This window comes from Lepidochelys olivacea (assembly GCF_965140295.1).
Source record: "Lepidochelys olivacea isolate rLepOli2 genome assembly, chromosome: 2".
NCBI classification, from domain to species: Eukaryota; Metazoa; Chordata; order Testudines; family Cheloniidae; genus Lepidochelys; species Lepidochelys olivacea.
In genome coordinates, this window is record NC_140412.1 from 82785724 (window position 1) to 82802330 (window position 16607).

Below are 16607 nucleotides of genomic sequence, written 5' to 3' on the forward strand. Positions count from 1 at the left end.
GAGCACAGAAAAAATCCTTGTGGAATTTCAAGGACAAATTACTTTTAAAAACGGAATTTCAATATATTGTGAGGGGGATGCTTCAGCCCACAGAAGCTCCCTGCACACAGCCAGGTTAATCACAGTGAAATAAGTACAGAGACAATGGCAAATTAAAAATCAGAGCTGCCTTCTCCCCCTCCCCCAAGAATTGCAGAACAACTTGGGTTGTGGGAGGGCAACGGCGATCAGTGGCTGTTCCACAAAAGGTAGCTCTATCACTTCAGGCATTCCATGTTTTGGAGGACATACCAGTTTTTGTGGTGCCCGACTGGCAAATAGAGGTGTTACTGCAAGCTGCCTATGGGAAACCAGCAACGTATGCCACTGAAATATGCAAAGTAGTGACTGAACAGTGCCTCTACAAGTGGAGTGGGATGGTCAGCTACCAAAATGGCTCTGGAAAATATCCCCTTTCCCAAAATGTGACTCCCTATTTGGAGTTCCTGCTATGGGAAAAGTTTGCAGCTATCAGCACCTGGGATTGGGTCAGAATTTATGAGGGAATCAACAAGATGCTGTGAGAGCATCCACATCACTGAGCCAGTTATGACTGCATGCAGACGCACAGAACTCCACAGCCATTCCCACATCCCCAGCACATTTCTGGACCAAACCAGAAATATTTGGGACAAATGATTTTGTCACCTATGGACTGCATTTAATTGAAATGGACCAGATTTGTAAATGGAACACATTTTCATAATCCCCCCAGTTTACTGTTTCCAAGTACTTCATTACACTGTTGAGCGGTTACAGAGCAGTGTACTTATGGGGATAGCAACGTAAACTTGTTATTTTTAACAACAGGAATGTGCTATCAAAAATGTGTGGCTTTCCAGTAAAAACTCACTTTTAAATGTGTTATTAAATGTTTGCATTTCCTGGTCTCCATTTTTGAATTCTGTTTGGTGAACACTGAGGCGCTGGCAGACAATCTGCCACTAGTGGTTACGCACTGCTACCCAGGGCTAGTACCAACTTTTGCATTCATTCATAGAATAGAAATCACTCCCATTTCTATATTAACAAACATTAAAACGGAGCCGGAAACTTACAAGGCTCCGTGGCAGGCCATTCCACTATGGGGCACCAAAAAACTCTTCTGAGTACAGCCCCGAGATGAGTTGCAGCTGCTCCTTTGGCAAATCCTCCTCTGGGACTGGTGTCAGCAGCAGTCACTTTGCTGACTTCATTTGGTGCCAACTGCTGGTTCCCATGCTGGACTCTGGAGCCTGCAGGTTGCCATCTTGGCTGACCAACTCACCATGCACCACCACTGGTTCCATGCTCAGCACAGCACATAGCATCTGATCAAACTCATCATAAAAAGGCATGACTGTTGGTGGGTTGCCTGACAGGTGGCTCTTGTTGCTATTTTTTCTGGTACTCAGTTTTGAGTCACTTAATTCCCTCTGCACTGGGCCAGTAAATTTCCAATGCTGCCAGCTTCTTCGCCATTTGGTGTTATATGTGGTCATTCCTATATGTGGTACTTTTACTAAAATCCACTGTTTAGCTGGACTCACTGTAGAGATTAACCAAAATCTGCCTGCGCTCCCACAACCATGAAGCAGCGTGTTTTGCAAAGGACTCCTTCTGGTCAGCCTCCACTGCAAACGCAAAAGGTTCTCCAAAGTTGTGTTTGCAGCTCAGTGGTCAGAATAAAACGGAAGGGCTAAACACCAACTTGCTGAGCTGCTGTACTAGAAGGGGGTTGCTTCTGTTTCCCTCAAGTAGATTGTCCTCTCGCTCTTTCCCCCCCAAGACTTGCCAAAGAATGTCAGCCCAAGGGATTATGGGATACTTTTGGCAGACTCTCAGGACCCGAGTCCAGGGGAGACTGTGTTTACCCAGGTTTGAATCCTGGGTCTTGGCTTGACCCCTCCAAACTTGTGGGGTCCTAGAACCCTGGGTGCAAGCCTGAGTCAAGGCATTTGTGTGCAGGCAGAAGGGGTCTTTAGGTACAAGCCTGACTATGGGCTTACACTACAGTATAGACATGCCTTCCAATAGTTCTTTAAGTGAATGTGACTAATGTCATACAGAACTATGCAACATTTGCTCATTCTCCCTCCTCCACTCCCCCAACCCCCTGCCCCTCCCAAAAAGAAGAATTACATATGCCGTGTACTGTTTTGGCAGGGTTTGGGGTTTTTGTTTTGAAATGTATATGTTGCTATGTGTTAGAGTAGGAAAAGTTGAAAAAGTGCACCTTGCACTTGGAACAGAAGGTGATGTTGTTTGTGATGGTCCTTTGTTCCTGTGAGAGTTTGTTCAAATGTCTTGGAACAGCTCCTGAAAGTTCTGTCTCCATTACATAGGAGTGTTACCTTTATCCTAGTGAGTGTAGAGACCTCTAGGATGATTTTTTTCATTAAGCTTCTACTCAGTTTAAGTAGTAAAACAGAGAATTTCAATTGTTCCACTATAATTTACATAGTTACTACAACTAAAGTTTATCAGAAAAGGTGAATTTATTGAGCCAGATCGAGGCCACCTGTTCCACTCCCTTGGCACTGCTCCAATGATGCAAGGTCAGAAATTTGCCTGATCAGGTAGCTGGATTCTGCAGGTGCCACGAAACCATCCTAGCCACCTTTATGGCAGCTGCTCCTCCTCCTACTCCCCAAGGCACAAGTTACATGTGGGCAAAAGTATGCTGTATTCTGGTGAGCCCTGGCAGTTGGGTCCTTTAGGCACTATTCTAGTGGCAGCTCCAAGGTATAGTGAGGGCTGGGTTCAGTCCCCAGACAGCCCTGAAGACTAGGAGTACTATAAATGTGACTTAGAACCACCCTTCCCCCCTCCCATCACCTCAGTTCCTGCACTGAGCACAGGCTAGCCAGATCTGTGGACCTAGCTCATTGTTTTATTCAAATGAAGGGTTGTAAGTAGGGGGGAAATAATGCACTTTATAAAGCTACTTAAAGCCTGTGGACAGGACAGCCTGTTCATTTCTCTTTCTTGCTAGGTCATTACATCAGGAGTAAGCAAAGTATTTAGAATTCTTAGAAAACGTATTGTTCAGAAGGCTTTTGCTTAATCTTAAAGTGAAAATAGTCAAGAAATAATTACTTTTCTTCTTAGGATGACTTTTACCTTCCTGGAGCTCAGCACTTCCCCAACAAGGTCAGTTACATAGCTTGACTAACACTGCATTACACAATAACTGGCATATAAGATTTATTTTTTTGAGAAATACGGGAACATTACTTACAGATTCTTCTTGAATGAGTCCAATTGTTTCTGCAACAACTGCAGCCAAGTTAAAAGACGGCTTTGCAACAGGATAGCTTCCCATCCCTTGTTTATCTATGTGGATAGAAAAAGGCATAATACATACATTATACATACATGATAATTTTATTCTACTCTTACACAGAGACTATGTAAATTGAGTCAGATTTAAGAAGAGTCCATAAATGGAAAACCACCGCACAGCGACAGAAGTGTGCTGAGCTGTTTGGGACATGGTCAATTTAGTGAAAACTTGGGATTCTTGTCTATACAGAAGGGATTCTTGTCTATCTCTTCTATTCATATGCAGTCCCCCAAAATCAACTGTACAGAGACAATCTGAGCAGAAATTACCCTTTCAAGCTAGAGTATGAGTGCCATGAAAGTGGCAAGTGGACTGGTGTAGTACGTATGTGTCAATTGTGATAGTGCACCAGAAAGTAAACGTAGAAGATGTAAACTTTTTAAGTCTAACTTTTCTAACACACTGCACGTACTATAAAACATTTCACACTCAGTGACCGGGAAAACTGAAGTAAAGCATGACATTCTATATTCTTTAGAATAAGAGTAACATTACCTAAAGAGGTAGAGTACTATGCAAGGTTATTTCTTAGTTACTGCATTTTTAAGATTACTGAAGATACCTAATTAATTCCTTCTTAATGATTACATCTATAAAATATAAACCGTAAAATCTCACTACAGGCTTACACACCAAATATATTTGATCTGATTTTAGTGGTTAAGCAGACAGCAGAAAATAAGAATATTTAAGATTCCAGTCAAACTAATGTGTTAAAGAGTCATTACCTTTGGCTAGCCTCAATGACTATGCTTCACAAGCGGTCACAGATTTTTTTCCTGACGTCTCTGCATATCTGGAAATGGCTACCTTTTCCAACACACTTCTCTACTGGTAGCCAGGCAGCAGTACCGTGTTTACCATAGCGCCAGTGGCTCCATGGCACCGGGCCCAGAGTTAGAATGGGCCGCGGCCAGCCCGATCCCCAGGCTGGCTGAGCTGGCTAGGAAAGCTGCCCCCGCCCTGCCTCTTCCCACCCCTGCTCCGCCCCAGCCCTACCCCCACTCTACCTCTTCCCCAGAGCTAGGTCCCGGGGGACTGCAGCACGAGTCGAGCGCCCTGCACTCACCAGGTGGCAGGAAGTGAAGTGACCTGGCCCCCAGCCTGCTCCACTCCACTGGCTCCCAGCCATGCCGTTGGTGAGTGCTTGGGAGCAGTTCTCCCCTGCCCCCCAAGTCCCAAGACTGGGAGCCAGAGGAGCAGAGTGGAGCGGCCTGGGGCTGGATCACTCCACTTCCCGCTACCCCATGAGTGTGGGGTCAGGCCCGCCCTGCAATCACTGGGTGGCAGGAAGTGGAGCGACCTGCCCCAACCTGCTCCGCTCTACTGGCTCGTGCTGGGGGGTGGTTTCCCCCGTCCCCCAAGCCTGGGGAGGAGATGGAGCAGTGGGGAAGGGGCATGGGACGGGGAAGCGAAGGGGATGGGGGAAGTGGGGGCTGGGGAAGGGGCATGGGACGGGGAAGAGAAGGGGATGGGGGAAGCTGGAGCCCAGCATGTGGCATCCCCTTGGCAGAAGCTGAGGCTCCCCTGTTAAGCAGGCCCATCGAACCTCACCCTGAGAAGCACCACTCCCCTGCATCTGTACCACCCCAATGAGCCCCCCCCAGACACCCTCACCACTGAGCCCCAATCACCTGCACCCCTAACCCAAATGAACCCCACCTCCTCTGGACCTAGACCCCACCCCCGTTGAGCCCCAACCACCTTCATCTGAATCCCCTGCAGAGTCCCATTGTCCCTGCACCTGGAACCCCCCAATGAGCTTCTGTGCATCCAGATCTCCCACTGAGCCACCCACACCCAGACTGCCCCACAGAGAACTCTCTTACCCCCACCTGGATCCCCCCAACACTAAGTCCCTCTGCACTTGGATCCTGCTGCTGAGCTGAGCCTGCTCACCCACACTGGTGCACCTGGCACAGGGGGGCAGGGCCCCAGGGTGTTTCTGGGGCAGGTCTGGCCCTTGCACTGTGTCAGGGTCGGGTGCACCTCACTCTGAGTCCCTGTCCCGGGGTAGGGTCGGGGGAGGCTGCAGGGTAATCTCCCACCTCCATGCAACCAGTGGCCTGTGCTCCCCATTGCCATGTTGGAGTCTCCACCTTTATTTATTGACAAATAAAATTAGCAGAATTTTAAAATACTGTGCACAGAATTTTTATTTTTTTGGTGCAGAATCCCCTCAGGAATATGGGGTGCTGTGCAGCTGTAATGGTGGGATTGTGAGGAAGGTGGTGGGCAATGGGGAGGTCTATGGGCGAGGGGTGTGGTGTGCAGGGTGCTGTGCAGTTGTGGTGGGAGGCCAGCGGGGTAGGTCTCTGAGAGGGGTGGGGCTAGACAGAGATCTGTGGTGGAGGTCTCTGGGCGAGGGGGCGCTGGGCATAAAGGGTGGGGCACTGGGCAGGGTGGGCGGTATGGTGCGGGGGAAGGGTCATGCTGGCAGCACAGGGCTGGGCAGGACAGTGTGCGTCTGGCAGCTGCAGGTTCATAAACAGTGCCCTCCTGCTGTGCAGCGCAGAATGGGGCTGCTCCCGCCACACTGTGCCTCATTGCCCCCAGCCCGCCCTTCACTCTGGAGACTGATCATCCCACCCCCCTGCACCTTGCCCACAAATGGGGGCCCACAAATACGTTTTGTGCCGGGCCCACAAAAAGTTAATTCAGCCCTGCCAGGCAGAACAAGTAGAGTGCTGAGCATAGCAGCAATATCCAAACAGACATGGAAGCACAGAGCAAATAGACACAGAAGAATGGATTGGGCTCCCTTTGATTTCTGCATTGTCCCCAAAACCCCTCCTTGTTGAGCATAAAGGAAGAAAAATCCTGAGTGGGGAAAGCAGATGATATGCTATCATCATGCCTCTGTGACAAAAGCCCCCAAAACTCTACTCCGAGTTATCAAATTAAGTACTTCCACCTCAATTCAAGGGAAAATTGAGTTTAGGAAGTGGCGTTAGGAAAAGTATGTTGAAGTAATAGTAGCATAGTTTTTATATGGTCATATATTGACTTTTTAAGGATGCTGGGATACAGGATGATATCCTTTACACCTACACCCACCACGGTCATTTTACGTTTCTGCAGAAGACAGCAACTGATAGTACACTAATTGCCTGTAATCTTCAGTCTGCTCTTTACTGAACTAATTGACAAAGATTTTAGAATTAGCTAAATAAACTGCAAATTTAAATACTCATTTGCTAATGCAAATAGGTGATTGCAGGCCGAAGTGTGTAGCTACATTCACAAAATAGGTAGTGTAACATGCAATTATCTGCACCCAACCATGCAACTTGGCTATTTTGGAAAATTTGGCCCCGAGTAACACAGTTTTACCAGGCTTATTTAATATCAGATTTTTTAAAACTGATCATAAAATTTAATTATTATTATACTGCATTTCAATATGATGTTATGCTACATAGTGCACAAAACAACATTGTTATTTCACATTTTATTGGAAGAAGTTCTTCTGAGTGAAGAATTTTTCCATTTTGAAAACATTATCCAGAATAAATTTACTGACAACGAAACTCAGCATTTCAGGATAGCCCATTTAATCTATGGGCAAATTACTCCAACTGGGTTAAAAGAAAGACCTTATTCTAACTGTCCTAACATATTTTAGAATATTTACTATCTGCTTCTAATATAGAGGAATTTAAAATTCAAACTCAGATTATTGCTTCAGACAGCTAATTACTTTAAAAATAATCCCACATTGAAGGAAATCTACGCTGTCTCCTAAAAACAGAAACATGGCGGCAGACATGAGGGACTGATCTGCTGTAAAATAGTTGCCTGTGAGGTCTGACAACTTAAATATTTTTAATGCCATATGGTTTTACAGAATCTCTCATTACTTAACTGTATATATGGAATATGAAATGTTCACAAATTTGTAAAATTTTTTTACACAATTTATTCAATGCATTATATTTTTTTCCCCTTAAAGTTACTCATTTAAGATTTAGATTAGGGAAATAAAGAAAGGCAAACTGGTCTTCTTACAGAGTTGTAGAACAGCTCAGTTCATTAAATCAGGGGGAAATAATGGGCTTTCAGGTGAGAAACGTTAAAGAGTCCTACAGAAATAGCACTGTTTCAGAAAGTATCTCCAGTCATCTAATTAAATATTCCCAGAAAAATCCAGAAAACGGATATTTCTGGAAATTACAAGCTTGACATCTTGTTTCTAAAGTAAAGAACATGAAATGGAGAAAAAAATAAAGCTACACCAACCCATGATTATGCCAAGAATACAGGAGCAGAAACCAAGTTTAAACATTTGGAATCAAATGGGAGAAAAGATTTTAGTTATAACTTCTTGTACTGGAGACAGCGCTGGATGACTACAAGAATAGTAAGATTTAGCACTTACAGTATTTTAATCTATTTTATAGACATTAAAAGACTTTCCCAAAATGACAATGGAACTCAGTGACAAGAACGGGAACTAGATCTCAGGAGTGTATGCCAGCTCACTGAGGAAATATCCACAGTAATTATGGGATTAAGATTACTCCTTTTTTCTTGCTCAAGAGCTCAAATTGAAAACTACAAATTGAATTTGAGTTACTGGTTACCCGTAACTGCCTGTGTTTTTTCCCCTTATGAAATAAATATGATTAAACCTAGTATTTACTTGCTATAGGGGACAGTTCTTGGTCACAGGTGTCTGCCACTAGTACTTCCTTTCCACCATGGTTAGGAATTTGAGTGGATGACGACAATGAAACTTTTCCAAACTCTAGATAAATGAATAAAAATAAAAAGTTAAATTGGATATGACCTGGCTTCATAATTATGAATAGGTACAGATGAGGGTTTCAATCCTGTAAACACTTGTGCACACACTTAACTTTAAGTATATGAACAGTCCCATTATCTTCACATGCTTAAAATTAAAGTGTTTCCATGATCAAGACTTGAAGGGGGGGGGGGAGGTGAACAAGTTATATTTCTTGAGGTGACATTGTGCTCAAAAGGAGTACTTTTTAACATGAAAGCGTAAAATAAGCCAGCCAAATAACACTAAAGATATTTTGACAGATAATCATCACTTATGTATGTAACACATTACAGTTAGACCCCATTTACTCAAAGCCTATGTTCTGTACACCTGCCAGCTGAAAGGGGAGGCAGTTGCTTCAAAATTTAACTAATAGAGGGGATAATTTTCAGCTGTCCCAGCACCAGGTCAGTTAAGACCATGGTGAATATAGTGAATAACTTGCACTTTGGATTACAAACATGACATTTTGTATGGTTATACACTGATACGTAGTTAACCTTTTCCAGCATGGTACCAACAGCCTGTAAGAATAGTTAATATACTTTGTGATTAATATCTTCTATTGTTATTCTTGAAAACAAAAGAGCCTATTAAAAATTTATATTTATAACTATTCAGAAGCTTCTATATTTGCAGGATACATTCTTATTTCGAAGAAATAAATTAACATAGTATGAGCATCTGGAATACAATATTCAGATCTTGTAACATGCATCTTGTGTATCATTATAATACATGCAGGAAATCTTACTGCACCTAAAAATAGTTTTTATTGTTATTAAAGTAGTTTACATTTGCTAAGTGAATATCTTAGACCAAGTTTAGATTAGTCCAAATGCCTGCAGTATTAATGGGTTTGTGTACAAGACAAATGTAGGCAGGATTCCTATAGCAGAAAAACATGTTTTGCAGTTGCTCAATTCAGGTGGCTGTTTTGTTGATTCTGATGCAACTTCTCTGCAATAACTGAACATGGCAGGATGGCTTTTCTTTTGTTCTCCACTAGGTGATGCTAGAAACACACATAGTGAAGAAAGTGCAATTCCAAACTTCAGGTAAGGGTTACTCCAAGAAACTAATTCAGGGATGCCTAGATGGTAGAGTGAAGTGCTGAATGGCTATTAACAAATATCTAACAATAAGTAACACCTGGTTTGCATAGGTGTTAACTGCAAGTACAGCTTTTACTAAACAAACTATTACTAGCAAGGCTGTGTGTGAAGGAAAGAATAGAGCTAGACTTCCAAAACTTTAATGGTGAGGATAATTAACATTGGCACAATTTACCTAGGGATATTTTGGAATTTCCATCACTTGTTTTTAAATCAAGACTGGATGTCTTTCTAAAAGATATGCTATAGCTGAAACAGAAAAGTTACAGACTTGTTGCAGAAATTATTGGGTGATGTTCTTTGGCCTATGTTATGCAGAATGTCAGACTAGATCATCATAACGATCCCTTCTGGACTTCAAAAAAAAAAAAAAGTGTATGAATTTATGATTCCTAGGCAGTTTTCAGAGTTGACTTAAGGAAAAACAAATCTTTTTGCTTACAAACTGAACAAGTTTGATTCTGAAGTCACCACATATGTTAATTATCTGAACAAGATTTGGATTCAGCCCCTCAGTTTCTTTTTATTATTTAGGAGTTCTAGAAAGGATAAGATTCAGAAGAATCTACTGTCTGCCCAAATCATATACGAATATGGGAATTCAGAAACATTGGGAGAGTAGGACACACTTTAAACATACCACTAGCATATTGGTTAATATCGAAACAACTTTGCACCCTAGAGCACAGGCACAATTATTACAATACATAATCAAATTCACTTTTTTACAGAAGGCTTTTAAATCTTTTGAATTAAAAATTAAATGTGGCTTCTGTTTTCTTTTCCCCTTTAAAATCTTGGAAAAGCCACTATAGAAAAAGATGACTAATAACACTCTTACCGTTAGTGCTTTCAGAACGCTTCAGATCTGTATGTGTTTGCTCTGTGTATCGGACATGCCTGTTCTCTTTCTTTCTTCGGATACGATTAACCACGGATAGTGAAAAAGATTGAACTGGTGAATCTGGAATGACCCCTTCCTCTAATTCCACTGCTTGTTGATCTCTCCCCCTGAGGACAGAATTCAGAGCTAAAGTAAAAACCTAAAAACAGCAAGATGAAGAGCTAAATCTTTAATTTTAAGAAATTTCTGAAAATCAGCTTAAGAAAATGACAATCACAGATTCAGAGTATATAGCCAAGTGCAACACGATATAGAATTAGTATTGTCATCATGACTCGAGACTATTAGAAGAGACAGACATAACAAAAATTCAGAAAGGCTAGATCATCCTGTGAACTTTATAAACTTTCATGTTTCAGGGCTTAAGTGAATCTCTTGCAATAAAAGTCATCAAGTACTTGTCACTTTTGATGACAAGATACGGAAGTACATGGACCACTGCTCTGATCCATTATGGCAATTCCTATATTCATCAAGAACATAAAAAAAAAAAAAGAGATCTACCAGGCAAGTTTAAATGTTACTAAAATTGCTCAGAGACAATCTTCCGCAACATATGATTTCATGCTACAACTTACTGACTCCCCTATAGAGGACTTAATTTAATTTGTTTTTAGAAGATTAAGACCACTCCTAAGAGAGCCCTATACCCCAAGCGGTGCCACCTTTTAGAGAAAGAAGTAACCTGAAACATGTTTAAAAATGCACAGATTAGTAAGCGTGTAGTTCACTTGGCCCTATTTTGTATGGCCTCAGAGCTTACTCATGATGCGCAAAACCTGGTTTAATAAAGTGGTAAACCTTTTCTCCCAAGAAAGCATATCTAGAAGTGGCAGGGATCACAGAGGGAAAGAACAAGCTCTAATTAGAGATTGCTGAACTAGACAAACAGAATGTTTTATCCTTTTTTGTCCTCTTATGGGAAGTACTTTTCACTGTCACCTGGGAAAAGAAAATGAAAGAAAAGTGAAGATAAAGCAATAAGGAAATCGAACTCAGTCAGGGTGCTTGTGTCATTTTTCCTTAATCTTACTTCTCCTTTTGACCTCTCAAGAGAAACTAGAGACTGGAGACCACTTTCCTGTCTTTAGAAAGTAGAATGTGAGGTCTTAGATCTAAAGGAAGAGGAGAATGAAGTGTGGAGAAACTGCCAAGCAAAATCCTCTTCAGTGACTAGGGAACTACCTAGCTATGCAATAAAATAAAATAATGAAAGAGGAAATAAAATTATGCATGTTTATAGTGCCTTTAAACTGGTGATTTCAAAGTATTTTACAAAAAGATAAATTATTACCACCCACAAAAACTAAGACAGAGGTTAGTGAGTTGTGTACGGTCAAACAGCAAGTTATGATCAAACTGACAGGAAAAAAAAAATGTTGTGGTTGCATTAAGGTAACTTGTAATGACTTCTGTAAAAGAAGCTGGAAATACAATGAAAAAAATGTAGAAATCTATCAGCTCAATCAACAAGAATGACTGAGCTAGTTAGACTTAATTAGTATGACAAGTTTGAAGGCAGCTTAAATGTCAACTCAGGTACATTTTTTACCTGCTAATTTTGTTTCTTTAAACACTTCAAGGTGACTACTTAATGTGTGGTTTATGCCGCTTCTCTTCAAATAGGTGGTCACAGAAAACAGTGAAACCTTAAACCTCTGCCACCTCCTATCAAACAGAGTTTGCGCCACTTGAAATTCTCCATATGAAATTCCCTAAATACTATCAAGAACCAGTTATGAAACCAGTAATATTGGCTACATATTTTCTCAACTTTTATCCATTCAGTTATCCTTCAAACATGAACTAACTGTTGGACTCTCCATTCAATATTAGTAGGATACTCAGTCTTGTACAAGATAACTGAGAAACTGAAATAGCATGTAAGAAATATATTTTTCTTCCATATTTTTGCTCCTGATCTATTTCAGATAGACTTCCAAAATAGTATAACATAAAACAGCCAGAGAAGAAGCGTTTAAAGTTCAGTTCAGTAACTGCTGAAAAGGATCTCCAGCGTATATAGTATCCATAAAGACACCACACCAAATACATAATTCCTGAAATATGGAAAGACTCCCAGAAACCACCCAAAATATTTGAACATGGAAGTCTCTGATTTCTCCATCCAAGGCAAGACCTTTAGTAAAATAAGATTTGAACACAGAATACAGTTTTCCTATAATCTAGACTGCCTTCCCCTATACCTTCATAAGTCTCTTTGGAAATAGTAATTTTAGACAGTTTTAGACCTTGCTAGGAGAACAACCAAGCAGTAAAGATCTAATTTCATTATATGTGTTTGAAAAGGAGAAGACCTATTAATTCCCCTAGGCTATGTTCTTATCATCACAGGACTGATCCCTAGAGGACCAGAACTGAACAAAATATTTTGAGTGCTGTTGCATCACAGTTACATGAAGGAATACTAGCTCCCTCTCCCATGATGCAATATCTCTGTATTAAATACAGTATTACATGTGCTACCATATTACATTGGAGAATAAGTAGGTCATTGGATTGCATTTATACTTGGGGTCTCTTGCAAAATATACTGCTTTTCAGAGATCCACCCCCCCCAACTAAATATGTAATTTAGAAATCTCTTTTCTAAAATCTCATCCAAGCGAGAAAGAATAACCTGAGTATCAACACTGGTATAAGTGAATATGAATTTAAAATCCATATTCATAATGACCAAGATAGCTTTAAGAGACCTTGGTCGTTTTAAATTATCAATAAGTCAAATCACTTGGTTACAGAAATTCTTCCCCTCTCACACATACACACAGTGTAAAATAAGGGAAAATGCTGCATATTGAGATAGCAAGATATTTGGAATTAATAAAGAACTGAAAACAAATGACAGTGGACTTTCATTGGAAAATTTATTAAGAGATCTGACTCAAGTTTGAGGAATTTAAACAGACATTTAATATTTTCTGAAATTAATGTTGAGAAAAAGAAACTTACTTCATCTGCTTCTGCAACTGCTGAAGCTGTTCAGATATCTTTTTATTTTCATCCTGTAAGTTGTTTTTTTCATTCACTGCAATATATAGTAAAACCTCAGCACACACACTAATCTTATGTTGCATTTGACATTTGTTAGTTCCTCTAACATGACCAGGAAGTGAGAGATGAGATTATTACACAATTGTAAAACGGTAAACTTCTACTCTTTTATTGACATTCAAAAACGGAAGTATTCGAGTCATTAACAAGGTTGTAAATTAATTTTTTACTGCAAAAAGTTATTACAAATTATGGATCACAATGTTAATTAGTTCCATGTAATTCGTAGATACTTTAATTTTGGATGTGAGTTTTTTGCAGTGAGACTGAACAGCTCATTCTGGGTTCCTTGACATAATTGTCTAGACTGGGGATGGAGAGACCATGAAAAGCAACATAATCAAGGCTTACTTTTTGGTCCCCAAAATAACCAGATTGTCTGAGAAACAATAATCCATTATTATGATATTGGAAGTTGTAATAGAAATTAAAACTAGAAAGACTCATCACAATTTGCTGGCTTACAGCTCTGACCTCATCTCTTCCAACTCTCCTAATTCTGCCAACACTCACACTTAGAAAACACTCAGTCTCATCTCCATGCCTCTTCCCATAATGCCCCATATTGCTGGAATGCGAGGTCCCACCTTCCTCTGTTCATTTTCCCTTTATTGTCATGCTTCTGTTCTCTTTTCTTCTTATATATTTACTTTGTATTTATTTTGTTTTTATTCTCTCATGGTTGTAGCCCTACCAAATTCGCAGTCCATTTTGATCAATTTCAAGGCCAGAGGGTTTTTTAATTGGTCAATTTCACATTTTCAGATATTTACTTCTGAAATGTCAGGGTGTTGTGAGCCTAGGGGTTCTGACCCAAAAGGGGATCATGGAGGGGTGGGAGGAGGGAAGGGGTCACAAAGCTGTGGGTGGCAATCCTGCAACAGCTTTGCGACCTCAATGACCCTTCTTTTGGGTCAGGACCTCCAGGATTACAACAGCCTGACATTTCAGACTTAAAAGTCTGAAAATATGAAATTGACCAATTTAAAAACCCTCTGGCCTTGAAATTGATCAAAATGGACTGTGAATTTGGTAGGGCCATAACCATGAGAGAATAAAAACGAAATACATATACTGAGATTACAGAAGCAGCATTTCACTCCAAGTTAAAATGAAATTAAAACTATTTAAAAACTGCCTTTTTTGTTTATTTTGTCTTGAAGACCACAGAAGTGAGCGTTCTTGCTTTATTGAACTTCTCAGGCTTATTAAAAAGGTACAATATGGGAATTCTCTCAACCTATAGCAGGGTGTATAATCACCAGTTTACCAACAAGATAGCAAAGTTTACAACAGACTGCATTGTGTCTTGGGGACCATTATACTAGATAACACTCACTAAGTTCCGTGATAAGTTTAAGGTTCTGTTGCCGGATATTTTCAAACTCCTGCTGTTTCTTTCTCATATGCTCCTCAGTTACTGCACAGCGATCACATAATCCTGCTCTTAATCTATGAGGAAAAATTAAAAAATAAAATTTTCCATCTGTTAGAAAGAATGTCATACGTAGGGCCCTACCAAATTCACGGTGCATTTTGGTCAATTTCACAGTCATAGGATTTTAAAAATCATAAATTTCATGATTTCAGCTATTTAAATCTGAAATTTCATGGTATTGTAATTGTAGGGGTCCTGACCCAAAGAGGAGTCGTGGTGGGGAGGGTCACAAGGTTATTTTAGTTGTGGGTGGGGTTGGGGTTGCGGTACTGCTACCCTTACTTCTGTGCTGCTGCTGGCAGTTGTGCTGCCTTCAGAGCTGGGTGGCTGGAGAGCAGCGGCTCCTGGCCGGGAGCCCAGCTCTGAAGGCAGAGCCGCCACCAGCAACAGCGCAGAAATAAGGATGGTACGGTATTGCCACCCTTACTTCTGCGCTGCTGCCTACAGAACTGGGCCCTCAGTAAGAAGCCACCACTCTCCGGCCACCCAGCTCTGAAGGCGGCAGTGCAGAAGTAAGGGTGGCATGGTATGGTATTGCCACCCTAACTTCTGCACTGCTACTGGTGCGGTGCTGCCTTCAGAGCTGGGAGCCTGGCCAACAGCCGCCACTATCTGGCTGCCCAGCTCTGAAGGTAGTGCAGAAGCAAGGGTGGCAATACTGCAACCCCCCTGAAATAACCTTGGGACCCCCCTTCAACTCTCTTTTGGGTCAGGACCCCCAATTTTAGAAATGCTGGTCTCCCCCCATGAAATCTGTATAGTATAGGGTAAAAGCACACAAGAGACCAGATTTCATGGGGGGGCGAGAACAGATTTCATGGTCTGTGACGCATTTTTCAAGGCCATGAATTTGGTAGGGCTCTAGTCATACGTAAGTCAGACACTGGTACTTAATTGGCTTTTGAAACAACAAAAGTAGTAAGCTGTTGACAACAGAAGGTTGCTAACTGAAGACATTTCATATTTTGATGTATTGATACTTGAACAATTGTACATAAACTAGAATTGAATGTTTACTTTGAATTGAGATTTAAAGGAAGACTTCAGTAATTAGTCATATGTTAAAATAATCACGCAGTTATTAGATGAGAAAATTATTAAATGTAGTCTATGTGAGTTTGTGTAATTATATACACAAATTTCAAAATGGGGTTTTTGAATCACCTATCAAGTTATTTCGATTTAGTGAAGAATGCTGATTTATCTCAGTGAGAGCCTATATTAATATTTATATACATGCATTCCAGTTATTTCAGCAGCATGCAAAATGAGTTAGGTAGTTTCCAAACACAAAGCAAGAGACATCCTCTTGAGCATACAGTCTAAAAAGAAAGATACAACATACAAGCAAAGCGATCAGGGTTAGACTATATAATGAAAAACCTTTTATAAGTAATGTTCAGTTACACCATGACTCCATGAAACCCTACTGCTTACCACCACTGCAATACCCAGGGGTTAAACTCTGGTGTTCTTACACCTCTCTACCAACTTTCAACCTCTTCTCTCCACTTAAATGAGCAGCTCACCGTACGCAAAGTAAATAAATGAGATAAGTAGATCACTTCCTTTCTTGTAAGTCTCAGGGAATACATTTGCCTGATACAGTTCAATGAAGTATCATATTAGATATAGAAAATAATAGCTAAACATTTTAATAATTGTAATTCTATCTAAAAATTGTCCAAAATTATGCAAAAGTAAGATACACGTTTAACATAAAATATGAACATGATAAAATTAAGCAAAAGAATATATAAGTTGGATCAGTAATCAATAGTAACCACTCAGTATGGAATAATAACCCTATGTAGCTAATAACTCAGACACACATACTTAGGGCCTGATCCAAAATCTCTGAAGTCAATATTTCCATTGATTTCAATGGGCTTTGGACCAGGCCCTTAAAGTATGTTTGTGGT

General features: G+C 40.7%; 1 protein-coding gene across 6 annotated transcripts in view; it reads right to left on the minus strand.

Annotated features, from left to right (window-relative positions):
- The window catches only part of RBBP8 (RB binding protein 8, endonuclease), a gene marked incomplete at its 3' end in the record, with an annotated part of 73633 nt that overhangs the window by 26454 nt on the left and 30572 nt on the right, over positions 1-16607 (minus strand). For 5 of the 6 annotated variants that reach the window (XM_084619740.1, XM_084619737.1, XM_084619738.1 and 2 more), the window contains 5 exons: positions 14587-14699; positions 13146-13221; positions 10110-10279; positions 8007-8111; positions 3260-3354 (listed from right to left, as the gene is read on the minus strand). In XM_084619740.1, the coding sequence (XP_084475866.1) occupies positions 3260-3354; positions 8007-8111; positions 10110-10279; positions 13146-13221; positions 14587-14699 (559 nt within the window). The remainder of the gene's footprint in view (positions 1-3259; positions 3355-8006; positions 8112-10109; positions 10280-13145; positions 13222-14586; positions 14700-16607) is intronic. The other variant, XM_084619741.1, reaches the window with a different exon arrangement.